The 21,822-nt window shown below is 34.2% G+C and overlaps 4 protein-coding genes and 1 long non-coding RNA gene across 5 annotated transcripts in view; 4 read left to right on the top strand and 1 right to left on the bottom strand.

Annotated features, from left to right (window-relative positions):
* Window positions 1-4,984, top strand: part of LOC117102353 (zinc transporter 1-like) — a 14,085-nt gene extending 9,101 nt beyond the window's left edge. Inside the window, exons 6-8 of the mRNA XM_033242615.1 lie at window positions 3,802-3,884; window positions 4,035-4,214; window positions 4,746-4,984. Of these exons, the coding sequence (XP_033098506.1) occupies window positions 3,802-3,884; window positions 4,035-4,214; window positions 4,746-4,946 (464 nt within the window). The 3' untranslated portion in view covers window positions 4,947-4,984. The remainder of the gene's footprint in view (window positions 1-3,801; window positions 3,885-4,034; window positions 4,215-4,745) is intronic.
* Window positions 4,985-5,103: 119 nt separating this feature from the next.
* LOC117102356 (zinc transporter 1-like) lies at window positions 5,104-6,049 on the top strand. The gene is made up of 2 exons (XM_033242619.1): window positions 5,104-5,279; window positions 5,811-6,049. The coding sequence occupies exons 1-2, from the start codon at window positions 5,202-5,204 to the stop codon at window positions 6,009-6,011; spliced, it is 279 nt and encodes a 92-aa protein (XP_033098510.1). The 5' UTR covers window positions 5,104-5,201; the 3' UTR covers window positions 6,012-6,049.
* Window positions 6,050-6,168: 119 nt separating this feature from the next.
* On the top strand, window positions 6,169-10,911 carry LOC117102355 (zinc transporter 1-like). Its single transcript, XM_033242618.1, has 3 exons — window positions 6,169-6,344; window positions 6,880-7,121; window positions 10,582-10,911. The coding sequence occupies exons 1-2, from the start codon at window positions 6,267-6,269 to the stop codon at window positions 7,078-7,080; spliced, it is 279 nt and encodes a 92-aa protein (XP_033098509.1). The 5' UTR covers window positions 6,169-6,266; the 3' UTR covers window positions 7,081-7,121; window positions 10,582-10,911.
* LOC117102354 (zinc transporter 1-like) lies at window positions 9,310-20,723 on the top strand. The gene is made up of 4 exons (XM_033242617.1): window positions 9,310-9,468; window positions 9,625-9,804; window positions 10,340-10,534; window positions 20,585-20,723. Exons 1-4 carry the CDS (start codon window positions 9,400-9,402, stop codon window positions 20,660-20,662), a joined length of 522 nt encoding a protein of 173 aa, XP_033098508.1. The 5' UTR covers window positions 9,310-9,399; the 3' UTR covers window positions 20,663-20,723.
* LOC117102357 lies at window positions 20,584-21,783 on the bottom strand. Its single transcript, XR_004444402.1, has 2 exons — window positions 21,432-21,783; window positions 20,584-21,399 (listed from the first exon to the last, which is right to left on the bottom strand). It is a non-coding gene; the product is annotated as an uncharacterized LOC117102357 (long non-coding RNA).
* Between the last annotated feature and the right edge of the window lie 39 nt (window positions 21,784-21,822).

The following is a 21,822-nucleotide window of genomic DNA, read 5'->3' as shown; positions in this document are numbered from 1 at the left end:
GAAAAAAAAAATGTTGCACATACTTTTTTGATTTATCAATGTCTACTCTACATCATATCCAATTTTTTAAAAATATAGCAAAAAAAAATGCAACCTCTGATATTGCTACATTTCGGACTGGACTATACATGCAATGAAAAAAAGCAAAAACATAATAATTATGTTATATTGAATCATATGATATATCATGTATCATCGTCATCATCAATTATATTTAATTACGTATGAATTTACTAATTATTTTTTGTAATCATTTTGAGCAAAAGAATTTCTTGAACTGTGGAATCACCCCTTTCGAAACACGTCAAAAGTTTTTCCTTTTCATTTGCCTTTGCAAAATCGCCTAATCACCCGAACACCCTCTTTATTATCTTCCTTTACACGGTCAAGCGAGATTTTTTCGCTTTCTTAACACATTTCACCCTTTCTCAATTAGTTTGTCATACCCACTTAGGCTTGATCTCACCCTCTCTTCTTCGTGTGGTATCAAAACTGCTTTAACCATATCGCAGAGCCCAGTGGTGACCACTGCCCCCCGTCGGGGGGAAAAAAACCACAATTTGGCAGGGAGAACAAAAAAGTGTATTTTGTACATATTAGTAGACCCTAAAATCGATTAAATAAGCCCTAAATTGTCAAAATTTTGCAATTTAAGAAGTGTTTCCGTTTTGTACCTTGCAGATAACTGCCCTTGATGGCTTTTGTAGCATCAATTAATTTAATTGAATGGAATTGGAAACAAGTGTTAATGATATGGCAGTGATGGATTCAAGGGGGACCCAGCAACCTATGTCTCTCTAAATTCTGCAAACTTATAAAAAAAAAGACATTTGAAAAAAAAAAAAAAAGAAACAGTATATTTAAATATTTTTTAAATTCAGCCCCAACCATAGACCGGTGGAGTTGAGATGGTCCAGACCCCCGGTTCTTAATAGGCAGCCCACGGCCCCAATTTGGTTTGCAAGACGAATATAATTTTTCCCCACTGAGGAAAAATAAAATAATGAAAAAAAAACAATTAAAAATATAATGAAAGTTCAATGAATGCATTTTCAGTAAATAAAAGGCAAAAATGCAACTCCTACCTAATGTGTATGGGGTGGTGTTAAAATGAGCAAGATAGAAAAAGGTTTCTATTCTCACCTCTTCATCTTCTTATCGTTCTGTCAATATGGGAGTACCCTAAGGCTCTATCTTGGTTCCCTTACTGTTGTTCGCTTTGGGGCTTTATGGGTAATAGCATATCTTCTCACATCCAACCTTTACAGAACCGTGCTTTGCGCATAATTCTTAACTGCCACCCTCGTACCCGTTCTTCTGTTCTCCTTTCAACTCTTAATTTATTGAATGTTTCTAGCAGAATTTCTCTTCAACTTGGCTGCCTGGCTTTTAAAGCAGCCACTGGTTCTGCACCTGATTACCTCAATCGTCTTTTGAAACCCATTACTCGCGAGGGTATGCGTACTCGTTTGACAACTGTAGGCCTTTTGTCCCTAAACCTAAATTACAGTATTTTAAAATGTCATTTTATTACAGAGCCACCTCCTTTCTTAACACTCTTCCTTTTAAATGCAATATATCTTATTCTAATTAACCAAGTTAAATTTATATCTCAGAGAAAAGCAATAAAATTCTGATTTTAACCATCACCTTGTAATTTTATAATGAATTTTAAAGTTTATTGTATTTTTAATGAATGTTACAATGTTTATCCAATATTTTATTTATTATATTGTTTTTGAACTTTACCGTAATAAAGCTTTTACTTACTTGGATTCTTAATGTATTGTATATATTTTATGTATTGTTTTTCTTTCGAGGGCCTCTTCAAGTCAGCTGTACTCTGTAGTGCAACTGTTAGAGCTACCCTCGTGAAATAAAGTTGAAATAAAATAAAAAATAAAATATACAGTAGGCCATAGATAGAATAAATAGCAACTGGGTACTTCCTGTGATCCTACTCTTCACTGTGTGCTCCAAACAAGCAAAAAAATGTTATGATGTGTGGTTATACCACCGAGATCTAAAATTAAACCCTGTAAACAGAACATATGATACAAATTTCCAAGATTGGTATTCTTATTAGCTCTGCTAAATTTAACAAAGCAGCATAGAGGAAGTAAGAACTTTATCATAGACATTTTAATTATTGCATTCCTATGCCTGAATAACTAATTGATGACCCATGATAGAAGAAGCCCATTGTTAAGTCATAGAGGTGAACACCAAATTGCAATACAAAAAGTATAATACATAATAAGTATTGAAATGCCTGCCATCGTGTTGGGATGCAAATGGTGTGCATTTCAATACTTGGGGTATGTATTATACTTTCTTATCTAAGATTAAAGCCCCATTCCCGGCAAAATTTCACTAAAAACTGACTTTTTTTAGAAAATATGCATTTGCATTACTCCAATTATTATAAATCATGGAAAAATATTGGCATGAATTTTAGTTTTACGCAAAAGAATACAAAAAAATGAGAAATACAGACTATTTCTCATAAAATATTACCATTTTCTCGACGAATTGATCGTTACTAGGCAAATTCAGAGGTTGTAGATCGCATCCACTGGAATACTCTCGCTTTTATGTATACTTTATACAGTCAATAGCGTGTGCCCTCTCTAATGAGATTAGTTTTTGTACTTCGCATCTCGCACAATGCGGTCGTTCGGTTACTCTGAGATATGTTTGTTTAAGTGTCAAAATCTCAGTCAAAATCAGTTTTTTAACAAATTTGAAATAATTCCTATGAAATATTGTATTCACAAGTGTCAATACTAGCAACGGAAAATATGTCGGCCGTTTTTATATGTGATAACAGAACCTAAATCGAGGTAAGGCTAGGCCTAGCCTAGCAGCGTTGGATAGGCTAATGTTTTCAGCGCCTACGATATTTCTTCTCACGACCTATCGCAAAATCAACATGAAAAATTCATCCGCATTTATTTTTTGTGTGGAACACAAAATATCAAATTTCAGTCTTATTTTACATTTTTTTTCATTCTTAGGAATGTCTAAATTCAGGAACTAGCAATTCCGTATTATATTTATAAATCTTTATAACATTATACAAAAATTGGATTTTTCTTAAAAACTAAAATTTTGCCGGGAATGGGGCTTTAATCAATGGACCTTATTCGTATTAAAGCATACTTATTTTACATGAATATATACAGCTAGTAAACAGTGCTTATAAAACTACATTTCGATGGTCGTGCAAATGATTCAAGTCATACAGGACTACATGCCGCCATGTTCTGCCTCTGTATTTTGTTTTGTTCACTGTGATTCGTTAATAACATTTTTTATGTACAGGGTTGCGAGAATTTTTTTGACTTTTAAACTATGACACATCGTCCACACAGAAATTCCCTGCGACCACATTGTGGGTTATGACTGCTGCTAGTGTAGGCCTAGTGCAATTTAAAAGTAAGCCCCTATAATTTTGAACTGTAAAATAAACCTGTATCTAATAGCGGAAAGAGTTTTACTCAGATGTGTAACAATTGCTTTCACCTTGGCTGAGATTATCTTTGGCCCGTCAGATCAACTCTTAAAATAATTTGGCCCTTCAAACAAATTAATTAGGTACCAAGGGTCTAGACCTACCCTCCGCTATTTCAAATTCCTGGATCCGCCACTGTATGGTAAATCATGGCTACAATATGACAGTAAAAATCACTATAGGCGGTCTTTGTGGGCACCGCCTATATAATATCCAGATGGTAAATAAACATCAGGTGCACGTGTGAACAGGCATTAAACAATTTTTTTTTTCAAAATTTTTTTCAGTGAAGCAATCAGCTATGATTCTAATGCAGTCCATTCCATCTCACGTGGATGTTGAAAATATTACAAGCTTGTTAAAGGAGCAGGTAAGTTTCTACTAAAATATGTGGTCAGTAAACATAGTATTGTAGCCCTAAACAGGGTTATGTATGAGGGTATAAGCAACATACACATTATCATACCCAACCAATTGTTATTAATAATTTTAAATTTATTGTTATTTTAATCATATTTAGTTTCCCAATATCAGTCTGCATGATTTTCATGTGTGGCAGTTGACGTCAAATTTGACGATAGCGACAGCGCACATAATTGTCACCGGTGATGTTGACGATTACATGGCAACATCAGAGAGTCTTAAGGAGTTCTTCCACAAACGAGGAATTCATTCTACTACAATTCAGCCAGAGTTTGTGGTGAGTTTTGTCTTTTTAAAAGTTTCTAACAAAAAGATTGCTAGTACTGTATTTGTTCTGATAAACTTGATTATAATGTAAAAGAGAACAACCCCAATATGCAATGGACCCCTCCACCCCTAATTTCTGTCTTTTAAAAGACTTCATAAATGATTGTTAATGGTTCTGATAAACATGATTTTAATATAAGAAAGAACACCCCTAATAAATAATGGAACCTTCTACTGCCATGTTTTGCCTTTTAAAAGACTATTCATAAAAAATGATTGTCATTGGTTCTGGTAAAACTTTAATATAAGGCAGAACACCTTTAATACATAATGTAACCTTCCATACCTAAGTTTTTTTCTTTTAAAAGACTTCATAAATATGATTGAAAAAAAGACAAAACACTTAAAAAATATATTTGATATAAGACAAAACATCTCTGATAAATAGTGGAAACTCCCACCTCAGAACATAGCAACTACACATGCTTGTTCAAGAATTTTCAATTTTTAATTGACTATAAATGTTATCTTATTTTAATAGCGGGATAGCACTGATAGTGCTCTGAAAGAGGCTAGCTGTGTTCTTGTGTGCAAGACAGATGCATGCGATAGTCAACGATGTTGCAAGCGTAAATCAGAAGATTCAAGTCAAGGCCAACGGAAAGCGTCTGCGGTAGCTGCTAGTCCAAAGGCCAATGGTATTGCAGATAGTGCTAATAAAGTCTTGGAGAACAAGGTATGAAAAGGCAGTTAGCATGACTTGTGTTGCATGCAAGCATATGAATCTGTCTCTTATACACATCTAGATGTGTATAAGAGACAGACATACACATTATCATACCCAACCAATTGTTATTAATAATTTTAAATTTATTGTTATTTTAATCATATTTAGTTTCCCAATATCAGTCTGCATGATTTTCATGTGTGGCAGTTGACGTCAAATTTGACGATAGCGACAGCGCACATAATTGTCACCGGTGATGTTGACGATTACATGGCAACATCAGAGAGTCTTAAGGAGTTCTTCCACAAACGAGGAATTCATTCTACTACAATTCAGCCAGAGTTTGTGGTGAGTTTTGTCTTTTTAAAAGTTTCTAACAAAAAGATTGCTAGTACTGTATTTGTTCTGATAAACTTGATTATAATGTAAAAGAGAACAACCCCAATATGCAATGGACCCCTCCACCCCTAATTTCTGTCTTTTAAAAGACTTCATAAATGATTGTTAATGGTTCTGATAAACATGATTTTAATATAAGAAAGAACACCCCTAATAAATAATGGAACCTTCTACTGCCATGTTTTGCCTTTTAAAAGACTATTCATAAAAAATGATTGTCATTGGTTCTGGTAAAACTTTAATATAAGGCAGAACACCTTTAATACATAATGTAACCTTCCATACCTAAGTTTTTTTCTTTTAAAAGACTTCATAAATATGATTGAAAAAAAGACAAAACACTTCAAAAATATGTTTGATATAAGACAAAACATCTCTGATAAATAGTGGAAACTCCCACCTCAGAACATAGCAACTACACATGCTTGTTCAAGAATTTTCAATTTTTAATTGACTATAAATGTTATCTTATTTTAATAGCGGGATAGCACTGATAGTGCTCTGAAAGAGGCTAGCTGTGTTCTTGTGTGCAAGACAGATGCATGCGATAGTCAACGATGTTGCAAGCGTAAATCAGAAGATTCAAGTCAAGGCCAACGGAAAGCGTCTGCGGTAGCTGCTAGTCCAAAGGCCAATGGTATTGCAGATAGTGCTAATAAAGTCTTGGAGAACAAGGTATGAAAAGGCAGTTAGCATGACTTGTGTTGCATGCAAGCATATGAATCTGTCTCTTATACACATCTAGATGTGTATAAGAGACAGACATACACATTATCATACCCAACCAATTGTTATTAATAATTTTAAATTTATTGTTATTTTAATCATATTTAGTTTCCCAATATCAGTCTGCATGATTTTCATGTGTGGCAGTTGACGTCAAATTTGACGATAGCGACAGCGCACATAATTGTCACCGGTGATGTTGACGATTACATGGCAACATCAGAGAGTCTTAAGGAGTTCTTCCACAAACGAGGAATTCATTCTACTACAATTCAGCCAGAGTTTGTGGTGAGTTTTGTCTTTTTAAAAGTTTCTAACAAAAAGATTGCTAGTACTGTATTTGTTCTGATAAACTTGATTATAATGTAAAAGAGAACAACCCCAATATGCAATGGACCCCTCCACCCCTAATTTCTGTCTTTTAAAAGACTTCATAAATGATTGTTAATGGTTCTGATAAACATGATTTTAATATAAGAAAGAACACCCCTAATAAATAATGGAACCTTCTACTGCCATGTTTTGCCTTTTAAAAGACTATTCATAAAAAATGATTGTCATTGGTTCTGGTAAAATTGATTTTAATATAAGGCAGAACACCTTTAATACATAATCGAACCTTCCATACCTAAGTTTTTTTCTTTTAAAAGACTTCATAAATATGATTGAAAAAAAGACAAAACACTTCAAAAATATGTTTGATATAAGACAAAACATCTCTGATAAATAGTGGAAACTCCCACCTCAGAACATAGCAACTACACATGCTTGTTCAAGAATTTTCAATTTTTAATTGACTATAAATGTTATCTTATTTTAATAGCGGGATAGCACTGATAGTGCTCTGAAAGAGGCTAGCTGTGTTCTTGTGTGCAAGACAGATGCATGCGATAGTCAACGATGTTGCAAGCGTAAATCAGAAGATTCAAGTCAAGGCCAACGGAAAGCGTCTGCGGTAGCTGCTAGTCCAAAGGCCAATGGTATTGCAGATAGTGCTAATAAAGTCTTGGAGAACAAGGTATGAAAAGGCAGTTAGCATGACTTGTGTTGCATGCAAGCATATGAATCTGTCTCTTATACACATCTAGATCTTTTTTGTCCCTAAACCTAAATTACAGTATTTTAAAATGTCATTTTATTACAGAGCCACCTCCTTCCTTAACACTCTTCCTTTTAAATGCAATATATCTTATTCTAATTTTAAAACCAAGTTAAAATTATATCTCAGAGAAAAGCAATAAAATTCTGATTTTATCCATCACCTTGTAATTTTATAATGAATTTTAAAGTTTATTGTATTTTTAATGAATGTTACAATGTTTATCCAATATTTTATTTATTATATTGTTTTTGAACTTTACCGTAATAAAGCTTTTACTTACTTGGATTCTTAATGTATTGTATATATTTTATGTATTGTTTTTCTTTCGAGGGCCTCTTCAAGTCAGCTGTACTCTGTAGTGCAACTGTTAGAGCTACCCTCGTGAAATAAAGTTGAAATAAAATAAAAAATAAAATATACAGTAGGCCATAGATAGAATAAATAGCAACTGGGTACTTCCTGTGATCCTACTCTTCACTGTGTGCTCCAAACAAGCAAAAAAATGTTATGATGTAGTGGTTACACCACCCAGATCTAAAATTAAACCCTGTAAACAGAACTATGATACAAATTTCCAAGATTGGTATTTTTATTAGCTCTGCTAAATTTAACAAAGCAGCCTAGAGGAAATAAGAACTTTATCATAGACATTTCAATTATTGCATTCCTATGCCTGAATAACTAATTGATGACCCATGATAGAAGAAGCCCATTGTTAAATCATAGAGGTGAACACGATTAAATTGCAATACAAAAAGTATAATACATAATAAGTATTGAAATGCCTGCCATCGTGTTGGGATTCAAATGGTGTGCATTTCAATACTTGGGGTATGTATTATACTTTCTTATCTAAGATTTAACCCCCATTCCTGGCAAAATTTCACTAAAAACTGACTTTTTTTAGAAAATATGCATTTGCATTACTCCAATTATTATAAATCATGGAAAAATATTGGCATGAATTTTAGTTTTACGCAGAAGAATACAAAAAAAAGAGAAATACAGACTATTTCTCATAAAATATTACCATTTTCTCGATGAATTCATCGTTAATAGGCAAATTCAGAGGTTGTAGATCGCATCCACTGGAACAATGCGGTCGTTCGGTTAGGCTGAGATATGTTTAAGTGTCAAAATCTCAGTCAGAATCAGTTTTTTAACAAATTTGAAATAATTCCTATGAAATATTATATTCACAAGTGTCAATACTAGCAACGGAAAATATGTCGGCCGTTTTTATGTGTGATAACAGAACCGAAATCGAGGTAAGGCTAGGCCTAGCCTAGCAGCGTTGGATAGGCTAATGTTTTCGGCGCCTACGATATTTCTTCTCACGACCTATCGCAAAATCAACATGAAAAATTCATCCGCATTTATTTTTTGCGTGGAACACAAAAAAAAAATCTTATTTTACATTTTTTCATTGTTAGGAATGTCTAAATTCAGTTAAACTAGCAATTCCGTATTATATTTATAAATCTTTATAACATTATACAAAAATTAGATTTTTCTTAAAAACTGAAATTTTGCCGGGAATGGGGCTTTAATCAGTGGACCTTATTCGTATTAAAGCATACTTATTTTACATGATTATATACAGCTAGTAAACAGTGCTTATAAAACTACATTTCGATGGTCGTGCAAATGATTCAAGTCATACAGAACTATATGCCGCCAAGTTCTGCCTCTGTATTATGTTTTGTTCACTGTAATTCGTTAATAACATTTTTTATGTATAGGGTTGCGAGAATTTTTTTTGACTGTTAAACTATGACACATCGTCCACACAGAAATTCCGTGCGACCACATTGTGGGTCATGACTGCTGCTAGTGTAGGCCTAGTGCAATTTAAAAGTAAGCCCCTATAATTTTGAACTGTAAAATAAACCTGTATCTAATAGCGGAAAGAGTTTTACGCAGATGTGTAACAATTGCTTTCACCTCGGCTGAGATTATCTTTGGCCCGTCAGATCAACTCTTAAAATAATTTGGCCCTTCAAACAAATTAATTATGTACCAGGGGTCTAAACCCACCCTCCGCTATTTCAAATTCCTGGATCCGCCACTGTATGGTAAATCATGGCTACAATATGACAGTAAAAATCACTTGTAAACTGGGGGTCTTTGTGGGCACCGCCTATATAATATCCAGATGGTAAATAAACATCAGATGCACGTGTGAACAGGCATTAAACAATTTTTTTTTTTCAAAATTTTTTTTCAGTGAAGCAATCAGCTATGATTCTAATGCAGTCCATTCCATCTCACGTGGATGTTGAAAATATTACAAGCTTGTTAAAGGAGCAGGTAAGTTTCTACTAAAATATGTGGTCAGTAAATATAGTATTGTAGCCCTAATACAGGGTTACAGTATGTATGAGGGTATAAGCAACATACACATTATCATACCCAACCAATTGTTATTAATAATTTTAAATTTATTTTTATTTTAATCATATTTAGTTTCCCAATATCAGTCTGCACGATTTTCATGTGTGGCAGTTGACGTCAAATTTGACGATAGCGACAGCGCACATAATTGTCACCGATGATGTTGACGATTACATGGCAATATCAGAGAGTCTTAAGGAGTTCTTCCACAAACGAGGAATTCATTCTACTACAATTCAGCCAGAGTTTGTTGTGAGTTTTGTCTTTTTAAAAGTTTCTAACAAAAAGATTGCTAGTACTGTATTTGTTCTGATAAACTTGATTTTAATGTAAGAGAGAACAACCCCAATATGCAATGGACCCCTCCACCCCTAATTCCTGTCTTTTAAAAGACTTCATAAATGATTGTTAATGGTTCTGATAAACGTGATTTTAATATAAGAAAGAACACCCCTAATAAATAATGGAACCTTCTAATGCCAAGTTTTGCCTTTTAAAAGACTATTCATAAAAAATGATTGTCATTGGTTCTGGTAAAATTGATTTTAATATAAGGCAGAACACCTTTAATACATAATCGAACCTTCCATACCTAAGTTTTTTTCTTTTAAAAGACTTCATAAATATGATTGAAAAAAAGACAAAACACTTCAAAAATATGTTTGATATAAGACAAAACATCTCTGATAAATAGTGGAAACTCCCACCTCAGAGCATAGCAACTACACATGCTTGTTCAAGAATTTTCAATTTTTAATTGACTATAAATGTTATCTTATTTTAATAGCGGGATAGCACTGATAGTGCTCTGATAGAGGCTAGCTGTGTTCTTGTGTGCAAGACAGATGCATGCGATAGTCAACGATGTTGCAAGCGTAAATCAGAAGATTCAAGTCAAGGCCAACGGAAAGCGTCTGCGGTAGCTGCTAGTCCAAAGGCCAATGGTATTGCAGATAGTGCTAATAAAATCTTGGAGAACAAGGTATGAAAAGGCAGTTAGCATGACTTGTGTTGCATGCAAGCATATAAATCGCCTGGCATTGCACGATTTTGAATTTTCGATTAATGAAAGATTTAAATGTGAACTCTATGGATTCAAGAGGTACAGTAATCTTTCTGTAAGATAGGAAAGTCATTTTAGATTTGATAAAATGTTGATTTTAGATTTCATAATTTCTATGTTCATTCAAAAATACTAATTTTGTATGTTTGTAGTAGAATAAATAAATGTAATTAGTTATATTATTAGTCTTACCAGGACAGGTTCTGGATTTTCCACCTTGGACATTTCTGTTAAGTAGTTGTTGTTGATCATTTGAGGTTCTTGAGTTTTACGTCCGTATTCTTAAAACAAACTTTAGTCAAACTTCGAACTAGAACTTCATTTAGTGCTAGTTGCATCTTTAACTTCAATTTGTATTCACAAACAATGCAGTCGAAGTTGTAACTACGACTAAATCAAGTCCTAGGTTTAGTTCAACTGAAGACGACTGGCAAGCCACGACTATCAAACTAACCAATGAAAAGGGCTAACTTTAATAGCAGACGAAATTTTAGAGACGGTAATGCGGATGAATATTAAGCTGCCGTCTGTGGTTCAAAAAGGTATTTCCTCATAATTCATAATAAACCATCATTCCCTTAATTAATTTTCTATAATAATAACTATATTAGTTGTTAATATATTACAATAGAGAATTTGAACAGACACTGACAATTTGCTTTCTTTGGAGAACTATTATAGTGAAGCCAGAGCGAGGGCGGCGCCATCTTTATTGTTGTTATTGTGAAGCTACGTGATCGCAACGCGAGAGGAATTTGTGCAAATCAGGAAATATCGCATGTGGCTAGCAAAACATGTTAATTTCTCCTCCTGGAAGCTAAACTTGATGTCTCTTTTGTTTAAGACACCGAAGATATATCAAACCTGCGTATACAATCATATTTATTCGTTTCACTTTATCGTGAGTTACAAAAAACACGTTTTTAGTGGGGTGGATATTTCAAGTCAGCGATTTAGCCTGACCCTAGGCTGACTAAAAAAATCGGCCTGCGGAGGTATCATTTTAATCGAGGTTCATTTAGTCGTAGTGTTAGTCGAAGTTCCTTTTAAGAATACGAAATGACGCAAGTTTTAGCTCGGACTAAAGTTCGTTTTAAGAATACTGGGGTAAGTCTAATTAATTTGAACTTTGTGAATGTAAGGTGATGTCAAGAAGATGACTATGTTTCGGTATGCATCTAATTATAATCAAACATATTGGTAATTGATTATGAATGAAATACATATATTCAAAAATATATATACGTGTAATGTAAATATGCTCACAATATATTTAATTTTTTCGACGAGTCCTTTCGATCCTGCTGGATCCTCTTTGGCTTCCACATACTCTGACTAACTGCACATCCCAACGTTGGAATCATGGATTCCAAGCTGAATCCAAAATTCCAACATTGGGATTGGAAGATTCACAAAGAAAATGCTATACCGTAAAACCTTGAATTGAAGCCCTGGGGGCGGATTTATCAAACTTGCTAAGCAAGAAAATTTGCTTAAATTCGTCTTAAATCCATTTTTTTGCTTAAGTCAGATTTATCAATATTGCTTAGCTTAGAAATTGCTTAAAATTTGCTTAAAATTAAGATGAAAACATACCTGCCTTAAGACGAAAATTTTCGTCTTATCTCATTCAAAGGCTGCCGCCTCAGATTTTGCAAGTGCGAGCGCACTTAGGCCAAATATTTAATCTTTATTACGCGGACGCCGGCGCAGTCTGCCCCTTTTGCGCGATGGACGCTGACAGTGTAATAGTACATAAAGTCAGCCTAGGAGTTACACGAAACAAAAACGCATTTTTCGGGATATATGGAACCATTAAACTGTCAAAATATTATTTTTAGGCAACTACAAAGTTTACCAAAAGTTGCTATAATAATTATTTGCCGAGTATTGCGTTCTATTCATTCAGAAAAACACAAAACGTCGTCAAACTTTTCGTAGCGTCACCGAGTGATAAACAGAAAATTCACAGGCTGATACGAGGCCCGTCATACCGGCGGTGTCCTCGCACGTACTCTAGGGCCTAGGCCGGCCTAATTGTAACCCACCCTAAACGTCAAATAAGGAACTATTTAGGATTTCTGTCAGAGGCTTTACGGTATTGCTAAAAGAGGTTTGTTGATAGGTATGTTTATTGTAACTCGCTAGGCCTAACTAAATAGTAGGCCTAACTAACTAGTAGGCCCTACCTAGGCCTAGTAGAGTATTTGTTGTGTAACCAGCTCAGCTGCAGCCTGGCCAGTAGTACAGTAGTAGGGCCCCAGAGGTATAGAGGGTACTTAGCCTAGGCCTATCCCATTTATTTATGTACAGCATGGCATGCAGTGCACTAAACAAAAACATATATATATTATAAAAGCATAGAGTGTGGATCAATTAGGCCAAAAAAAAAAGAAAAAAAATCAATTGTTTTTTTTGCCCGTCCATTTTTGAAAATAATTATGATATAGCCTATAGGGGTAGGTGGAAATTTTTTTTTTAAAATTTATTTATCATTTTTAAGATACTCATCAGATGGATTAAAAATAACCCACAGAGGTCATCCATGCAAATATAAAAATCAACTTTCAAATCGGCTCTAGATAGGTATTAGCAAACTTAAACCAAATAAATAAAACTTCCTCAACTATATATGAAATAACTATAATAAACTTGAGCAACATGTTGCACACAAGCAGCAAAACACATTTAAGAAAGTGCAATGTCCAATTAGCAATTCTGAGATTGTAGGACATCTGGCAAAAAATAAATTCACTCACATTTTTTTTAATTGTAAAGAAAAAGCTAAAAAAAGGTTTGTTTTGTTTTTCCACCCCTATTTTTTCCAGTGAGTTAGGGGTGGGTTGAGAAGAGCAAACAAACATATTTTTTCCTTTGGCCTTAAACAAAGCCACCAAAGTCTGTCTTCATTTTTTTTTTCAATTACTTAAATTATAATTTTTATTTAAAAACATAGTTTTACAAGGATACAATACAAAGATACTTTATTCATCCCACTATGGGAACATTTCATGGCTGGATACAACAAAGTGAAAAAAGCATAAGACAATTTACTAATAGTGATAATAATAATATTATTAGTATAGTAATAATAAAACTATTAATAATAATAATAGTTATGATAGTTTTGGCCTACACACAGCACCATTCGTTCATATTATTCAGTGGAGATTTTGTCTCACAATTTAGCTAATTTGGTATGATATTAATTAGCAAAACAGAAATTTGACTTGCCAAAACAATTAATATAAGTAGCAAAAATTCCATCAGCTTTATGGTTTATAAAAAATATATTTAGCAAAATTCAGCTTTTATTATGATTTGGCTTTTTGGCTAATAACAGCTACACTGCCCACACTTGAAAAATTTAACACAGTTACTGTATAATGTACAACATACTATAACAGTAAAAACAAAAATAATTAAATTTATGCTACCCACCATATGAACCACAGTTGTTTTAAAATATGAAAAAATACAATACATAACAAATAAAGGACTCCAAACACCATTCATTATTACAATCATTAGTGTTTATTACACTTTTCTTCACAATTTTATATCTACTGATACTTGGTAGCTTATTGCTTTTGGAATGAATATGAGAAGAGTTCATGAGACACTTGGCACAACAATAAATATAGATCTACTGTATATGTGCTTTTACACAGCAAAGAGCAATATATATTTAATGTGAGAAATTAATCTTGTGATTTACCTAATATATAAAATGTATATTATTACTTTACACCATGCAAATATCATTGGTATCATAAGCATTTTTTTCGGATATTGTCAGCGCTTTGAAATCGCAAGGTATAAACAAATAATTATTCGATAGTGAGCTCCTTCGAATACTTAAATATGGTTGAATCCTTGAAGCTGGCGGAAGAGGACGTCACTAACCCCTGGGTCTGAGGTGTTGGTTTTGAATTCTGCAGTAGGTCTGAAAGCTTCTATAATGTATTCACTGAAATGTCATACATTTTGATTCCATAGTGAGCATCAGTGGTCAATAATATTAATAATTTAATTCCATCTATTCCACTAAAAAACAAATGCTGAAACCTATGGGGCAAGTCTGTATACAGATTCCGGTAAGGCGAGACTTTTTATTTTTTGTTTCGCGCAATGATTTTTTTATGCAGTACAGTAGATCATCGGAGAGGGCAGAATAAAAATAAAATTTTGTTTTCTTATTTAGCAAATAGTTTTGCTAAAAACTTAGCTGGAGTAGAAAATAAAAATAAAATGTTATTGAATGCAAAATGGGATGGATAAATGCCTGTCTCTTATACACATCTAGATGTGTATAAGAGACAGGTGTCTTGGCGTTGCCGTCACGGTCCATTAGTTCGTAGTAGACTGGCCGCGTAGTCAAAACGAAAAATGCCTTACCTAAAAGATAACAGGTTTTGTGTACAGAATATTGTGTTTCAATCAGGTCATTCTATTCATAGAAGCAACATTTAAAGGAGAAATTGTGCCTTTAATTAGTTACTATATTGAGTAGCAATGCCAGAAGCTATAAAATTGGTTGAAAATTGAATAAGCATTTAATATTAATTATATTATATTTATTATCATAATCAAGTTTAAATATACTGTTATTAATTACAGTAATATTTTATCTGATATATTAATGACATAATTAATGTTGAATTATTGAATCCCGACACGGTGGCGTGCATTTCGATATTAGGAGTATGTATTATACTATCTTTACTGAGCAGGATGCAGAAAACTTTTTAAAAATCAGATCGATCGAACATTTGCTGTACTTGACTAATTGCGATTACAAAATGATTAACGGACATGTAAATATTTTACGGTCACATTAATTAAACCAGAATGTTGTATTTTTTTTAATTGATGATTTATTTGGGAAGAATATTGTATAAAAACTGGTTTAATTTTATTGTTTTTAAAAAAAAATGTATTTCCAGTCAAACCACCCAAATTGTTTACTCAGGCAGGAGTGATAAATCTAACAATTTTTTTCTATGTGCCCTAATAATTTTCTACTAGCAATACATTTTGTTATAGGGGGGCGAGATGACTGGTTCCCATGTAAATTTTTATACCTCCCTCTGCATGCAGTGCTACATCCTTCCTAAATTGAAAAAAAAAATAGCAATCATATTCACTTACCTGTAGACTTGCCACAAGTCTCTTATTTTTTATTATTTTTCTCATTCTGGACAGCGCCACCAACGAGAAAGTTAATTTATAGACATGGAGTATGGGACGCCAATTAAATTAGGTATGGCGCGCACTAAGTGCAATAAAGAGTGAGTAACCCAAAATTAGGGCCTGGAACCCAGGCTAACTTACCTGAAAATCTCTCTCAAGTCAAAAACAATTGTCATTTTAAAAATTAGTAGTTGTCGTAGGCCTAGATGTTTCGGCTACCTCGTCTGATTTTATGGTCTATATTAGCGGTGTAGCCTAGGCCCTCTAGCCTAGCTAGTAGGCCAAACTAAGCTTTCTCGCTAAGGCTCTAGCCTAGCTAGACCACTGTACTAGACTAGGCCAGGCCTTTCTCTAGCCTTGCTTGTTGTTGGCCGCCTCTTCTCTCTGCCAGCCCTCTCAATCGTAAAAGTCCTTTAATGCCACAAACTTTTCACAGCTGTATGTAGTTCATCCAAATTAAACTGACAGTGATGGCAGACGTCTTACCATCCATATAAAACATTAAGATAAGAAAGAATAACGATAAAATCTTCACTAGCGAACATCCAGCATGGCGAGCACATAAGTTTCTCACATGGTTTGTTTACTGTATCTCTCGTAACCTTTGACAGTTCACTTCCGGTTGAAATCACAAAAATGGCTTTTACGCATGCGTAAGCAAATATTTTTCGACTTAAGACAACATTTGCTGCCCTCTATAAGCTACAAGAAGTCGATTGTACGCATGCGCCATCTAAGATGATATTTTTGCTAAGATTTTGCTAAGACGGTTTGATAAATCAGCTTAAGATTTTTGCTTAGCTACTTCTTAATTGGATCATATACTATAAAACCTTGAATTGCTGGTTTTGTACTCTATTTTTTGCAAACTTTGGATGGGTCTCTTTTGAAGATGGGCTTCATTTTAAGGCTAATTTTGTAAAGTAAAGAAGGGGGGGGGGATCTTCTTTTCAAAATGAATGCTTTAAATGTTTGGAATTACAGTACTACTGTACTATAAAGCAATAAATAGGGCTACTGTAACATCAATCTGCATCGAGTAGCCTAAGCACGAAAGAAAGTGAACGTTGTGGCTGGGCACTTTTACTGCATAGTGTAGTACTGTATATGAGCCAAATGGTCGAGCGGTTAAAGCAGGGGCACCGTGATCACAGCCAACAATCTCGGCACAGGTTCGCGGCCAGCTTGCTCCTATAGTTCTGGTGGTGGAACAAGTCTTCTCGGATAAGGACTATAAACCTTAGGCCCAGTGTACACAAATGCTCATGTGCACTTTAAAGAACCCAGTACATCTTTCGAGATGAGTAGGGGGGTTACCCCGGTGTACTGGTTCATTCGGCCCCTGTCGTGGACAGATGAAATGGCGCCGGTTTACTGGCTGCTGAAGACATGGGGAGGAGAAAGATATTGTAAAGTGCAACATCTAGCCCCGAGCGCATAGAGACCATGTATTATGCGCTGTATAAGTATCCAACCATTACCATTACCATTATATGCAAGGATTCAATTACAACTAATGACCAGAATTGAATTAAAAATATATGGATTGAAACCAAAGTTATTGAGAACTTGGACCACTTAAAATACCTCAAAAACTTACGAATACCAGCCAACGTGTTTTGTTTATAGTTCTTTTTGGGTGTTGTTTCATGAGGCCCTCATGTTAATAATGACAAGAATATGTGTATGTATTTTGTGCATAATGAATGTATGAGTTATATTACTTGATAATCATTATATGTTAATAATATGTTTGGACATCCTTATCAGATTTGATTGCAGTAATTGCAGTTGTTCGTTATTCTTGTTAAGTAAAAATAGATAGGATAAACCAAGGCAATTCAACAACATGAACATAGCATGTGCGTAGGTACAGTCATTTGATCATAATTGTGGCATCGACAATTTTAGCGAGTCGAGTGGCCAAGCGGTAAGGCAGGGGCACCGCTAGCTACAGCCTTTAACATTGGAGCTGGTTCCAGCTGCTCCTCGCCCATGGTTCGGTTGGTAGAACCAAGTCTTCTCGGATAAGGACTTAAATGGAGATCCAGTGTATACATCTGGCTCGTGTGCACTTTAAACAACCCATTGCATCTTTCAGAAGAGTAGGGGGTTACCCCGATGTTATGGTTCATTTCAGCCCCTGTCGTTGTGGAATGATGTGAACATGTATCTACCAAGAAGTGCCTCTTTACGGCAGCTAGGTAGTCACGGACCACGCCCATAAGCAATTCAGCACAATGACGAATTATTGTTGAAACAAATATAATTTCAGTCTGCTGTTAGTGCAAACAAATCATTAGGCCTCTGTAATCACCACACGACGTGATGATTATCATGCGCGTTGGTAATTTGTCACAAGCTGACAACGGTTATTATGTGCGTGGGTAATTCGTCACAAGCTGACAACGGTTAATTATGGTTGATTGCTATATTTTTAGGCATGTTTAGCTTAGTCAAGCATGTAGGGGCATGTGGGGCATAGAATGTCGATGCCATAACCTTTGACATCGCGAAATGAGTGTCCTTTCGTTGAATTGCCTTGGATAAACTGTACTCACCGACGACATGATGTGCACGGGTGTTTCCAAAGCCTCTTTAATGATGATTAATGTGTATATAATTATTTGTCTTTAATTATTATTATTTCTAGTTGGTTAATTTTTTTGAAAATTATAAAGGCTTTTTTGATATTAACATCAAGAGAAAAGCCTATATATAAAATTTTGTTTGCATAGTTTAGAAATTATAAAATACATAAAGGCAATACATGATATGATGCAGATGTATTCAAGGTGCTGCTTTAAAATTTTTATTTATTATAGTATTTGGTGTGTGGGTTTTCAGTGATTATTAAGCACAACACATAAAAAAAAAACATTGTGTGTGATAGTGTTGTCAGCAGACATCTTATCAAACAAAACTGGTTGTCAATTCGTTTTTTCCATGTCTGTTGGCATACAGAGAATGCTCTCAACTCATCAGACGAGTATGACAGACCCCTGTAATGCCGGTAATTGCCACAAAAATATGGCGGTGTTTTATATTTTACTAGATAGAAGACGTAATACTTATAAATACCTATGCAGCTGGTATATACCACTGTAGTTTACCCATCGTAATAATATATGCTGGGAAAACTATGGTGGTTGTTCATGAATTTTAAGTCACCTAAGTGAGAGAATGTGAATAAAAGTTGCTTATATTAAAAGTTTGTGGCATGTTCTTTGACTTCTTGATTTCTAACAACATTAACGGCAATGTATACAAAGGAATGAATAACTATAGAAATAATAATAATAATATTCTGCATCATGATTGTAAACATTGATTTCCAGAAAATGAACAGGAACTTGTGATAATTTTTATTAAGTGAAGGGGTTTAAGTCTCTTGTCAGAGTAAAATATTTTTTCTTAAAAAATTGGTCATAAGACCAATCTAAAACAAGCTGGCTGAGGTAGTGTGAATGCTCTATTCCTGGGCCTACTCTTTCGTATTCCGGGATCCATCATTAAACACGAGTTTCTACGACATCAGACCGTATTCTCGTATCTAATGAAGATATACTAGTGACAGAGATGAAACGAGTTGCATACAGTATCATTCATATTTTTAGAGAAATAAGTCGTTTCATTTTAGCTTGAGACATTTTACAATGTTTATCAGATACTGTATCTTACAAGACTTTCAACAGACTTCCTAACCTGAAATCAACAACGAACGTTAATCATACATACCAAGGCATGGACATATATTTTGGTAGGTATCTGCTGAACACATTTCAATCCAGAGTTATTAAATTTCCACTTCACCAACAATCCAAATTGAATTTAAAACATCCATCGGAAGAAGCGGAAAAACTTGGCAATTACACAAATTGTCCAGGGAAACAGCTTGTTAGCATGGAATGTCTGCATGTGGAAAACAACTAACTTGCAATACAGTAGAACCCCTATTAAGGGGACACTTTCAGGACAAAGAAAGTGTTTTGTTAATAGAGGTTGGCCGTAAGATATACAGTACTTTCCGTTGTTTTGTCCCCTTCATTATTTTATTATTTAAAAGAATTTATAAAGCACACATATCCAGAAAACTGCCCAAGGCGCTTTTTTCCTAGTCATTGAATACAGAATCATTCAATCATACACACACAACGTGCAACTTCCTCCACTCCTTGGGGAGTATCTTTTTAGTTACGCGTGCACTCAGAACTGTTACCGTAAATGCTCGAAAAAGCGCTGCTCTCGAATAACAGCCGCTCTAGATTAAACGCCGCACCAAACCTGATTTCTTTCGCTAAGCGCCACAGCGCTCTTAATCGAGAGTGTATTTTTGCCCTGTGTGTATTAAAACACTTTCAGAAACAGGGTTTTAAATTCAAGGTATACAGTGTTAATTTAACACAACTAAGACACAATCATTTCTTTATAAACGTTTATTTACGATGACTAGGACCTATAGTATGATAGGCCTATTAAACTACGGGAATACGTGAGATAGGTAACATGGCAACGCGGGCATGGAAAGCGGCACGCCAATATTGTTTGTATAAGTGGCGCTCTCCGAATAATCGCCACACTGAAGCCTCCACAAAATTTATTTTTAGTGTGCCGAACATCGGTCTCGAACCTCCAACTATCGGATTGAAAGTCCAACGCTTTACATGCTGCACCACTGTAGTTTGTTTGGATCTGACGTGGAATGTTGTTATGAGAAAAAGATGTATAAATTTTATTAATATAATACATGTGCTATTATTTCTATTTCATTTGCAGCTTCAATCGAGCACCTGGCAACCTGCAATCCAAGAAGTAGAAGACGCAATGATTATTTGTTATATAACTTCAGTGTGATGATATCACTGTTCATTGGCATTCGTGACAGTATTATTATGAAAATTTTTTTCCATGAAAGAGTAGGGTTTGGTAAGGTATATTAATAACAAAAGATTCCTTCAGATCCAGTTTGCAATTTCAGGTCTTTTCTCAAATGAAAGACCACTTTTGGCAAATAGGATTAACCCTGTAGCAGATTTGCTCTTTTAAAAAGATATTGCAAAGTGTGTATTAAAAGTTTTCATTGCAATGTCTATGTAAAACGATCTCTTTATTGTACAGTATTTTATTTGAATGAAAATATTCAGTGTTGATAGTTATCTTGATTACTGCTCTACTCTCTGGTCTCATAAGCTAAAAAAACATATACATGTATAACAACTTGAGGAAGTCCAGCGGAGAGCAACTAAATTTATTATAAATAATATTGATATTGATTGCAAATGCTGACTCCAAATAAGTACTGTAATTTACTCCCATTATTATAGGCAACAATTTGCTGATATTTTATTATTACTTTTCACGTTATTCAACTCTACCATGTAATTAATTCTGACAACACATTTATTTATCATCCATAGTATATCCGTAGTTCTTCTGTTGGTACTCATCGCTGCAGAACAGGATTCTCATTTCATTCTTTTATTACATGTGCTACCAGAATTTACCCAGTGAAATTCGTAAATTTATCAGCAAGTTCTTTAAAACTAAACTACACTGTATTAAGTTATTTCAATAATTATTTTTTTAATAACCTTGATGTCGAAAAACGTTTGTAGTTAATCACTTTCCTGTAGATGCTGCTGTTGTAGATAGTAATTGTTCTGGGTTGTCCAGCACCTGTTTGGTTCCTTGCTTTGTTTTCTATTTTGTAATTTTGTTTGTACTGTAATTAGCAGAAATAAATAAGTAAATAAATAAAATATAGGTGTTCATCTGGGATGCAAAGTGAAAAGTGTTCTTTTTTAATTCAAAGGTCTTTATTAAAGTGAGCCCTGTACCATAACTTATTGGAATACAGTATACAAATTATGCAATTAATTTGATTACATGGTATGACAGTATAATGTATTAAAAGTACAGTAATTATTAATTCAATTTTGGCAGCTTTTTAAGGTTTTATTAACCTGTAAATATTTAAATATTTAAGACTGTCTCTTATACACATCTAGATGTGT

Source organism: Anneissia japonica, unplaced genomic scaffold, assembly GCF_011630105.1.
Source record: "Anneissia japonica isolate Jap-2015-1 unplaced genomic scaffold, ASM1163010v1 scaffold2326_len296723_cov167, whole genome shotgun sequence".
Taxonomy (NCBI): domain Eukaryota; kingdom Metazoa; phylum Echinodermata; class Crinoidea; order Comatulida; family Comatulidae; genus Anneissia; species Anneissia japonica.
Note: the sequence above shows the minus strand (reverse complement) of the source record. Positions and strands in the feature narration are given on the sequence as shown.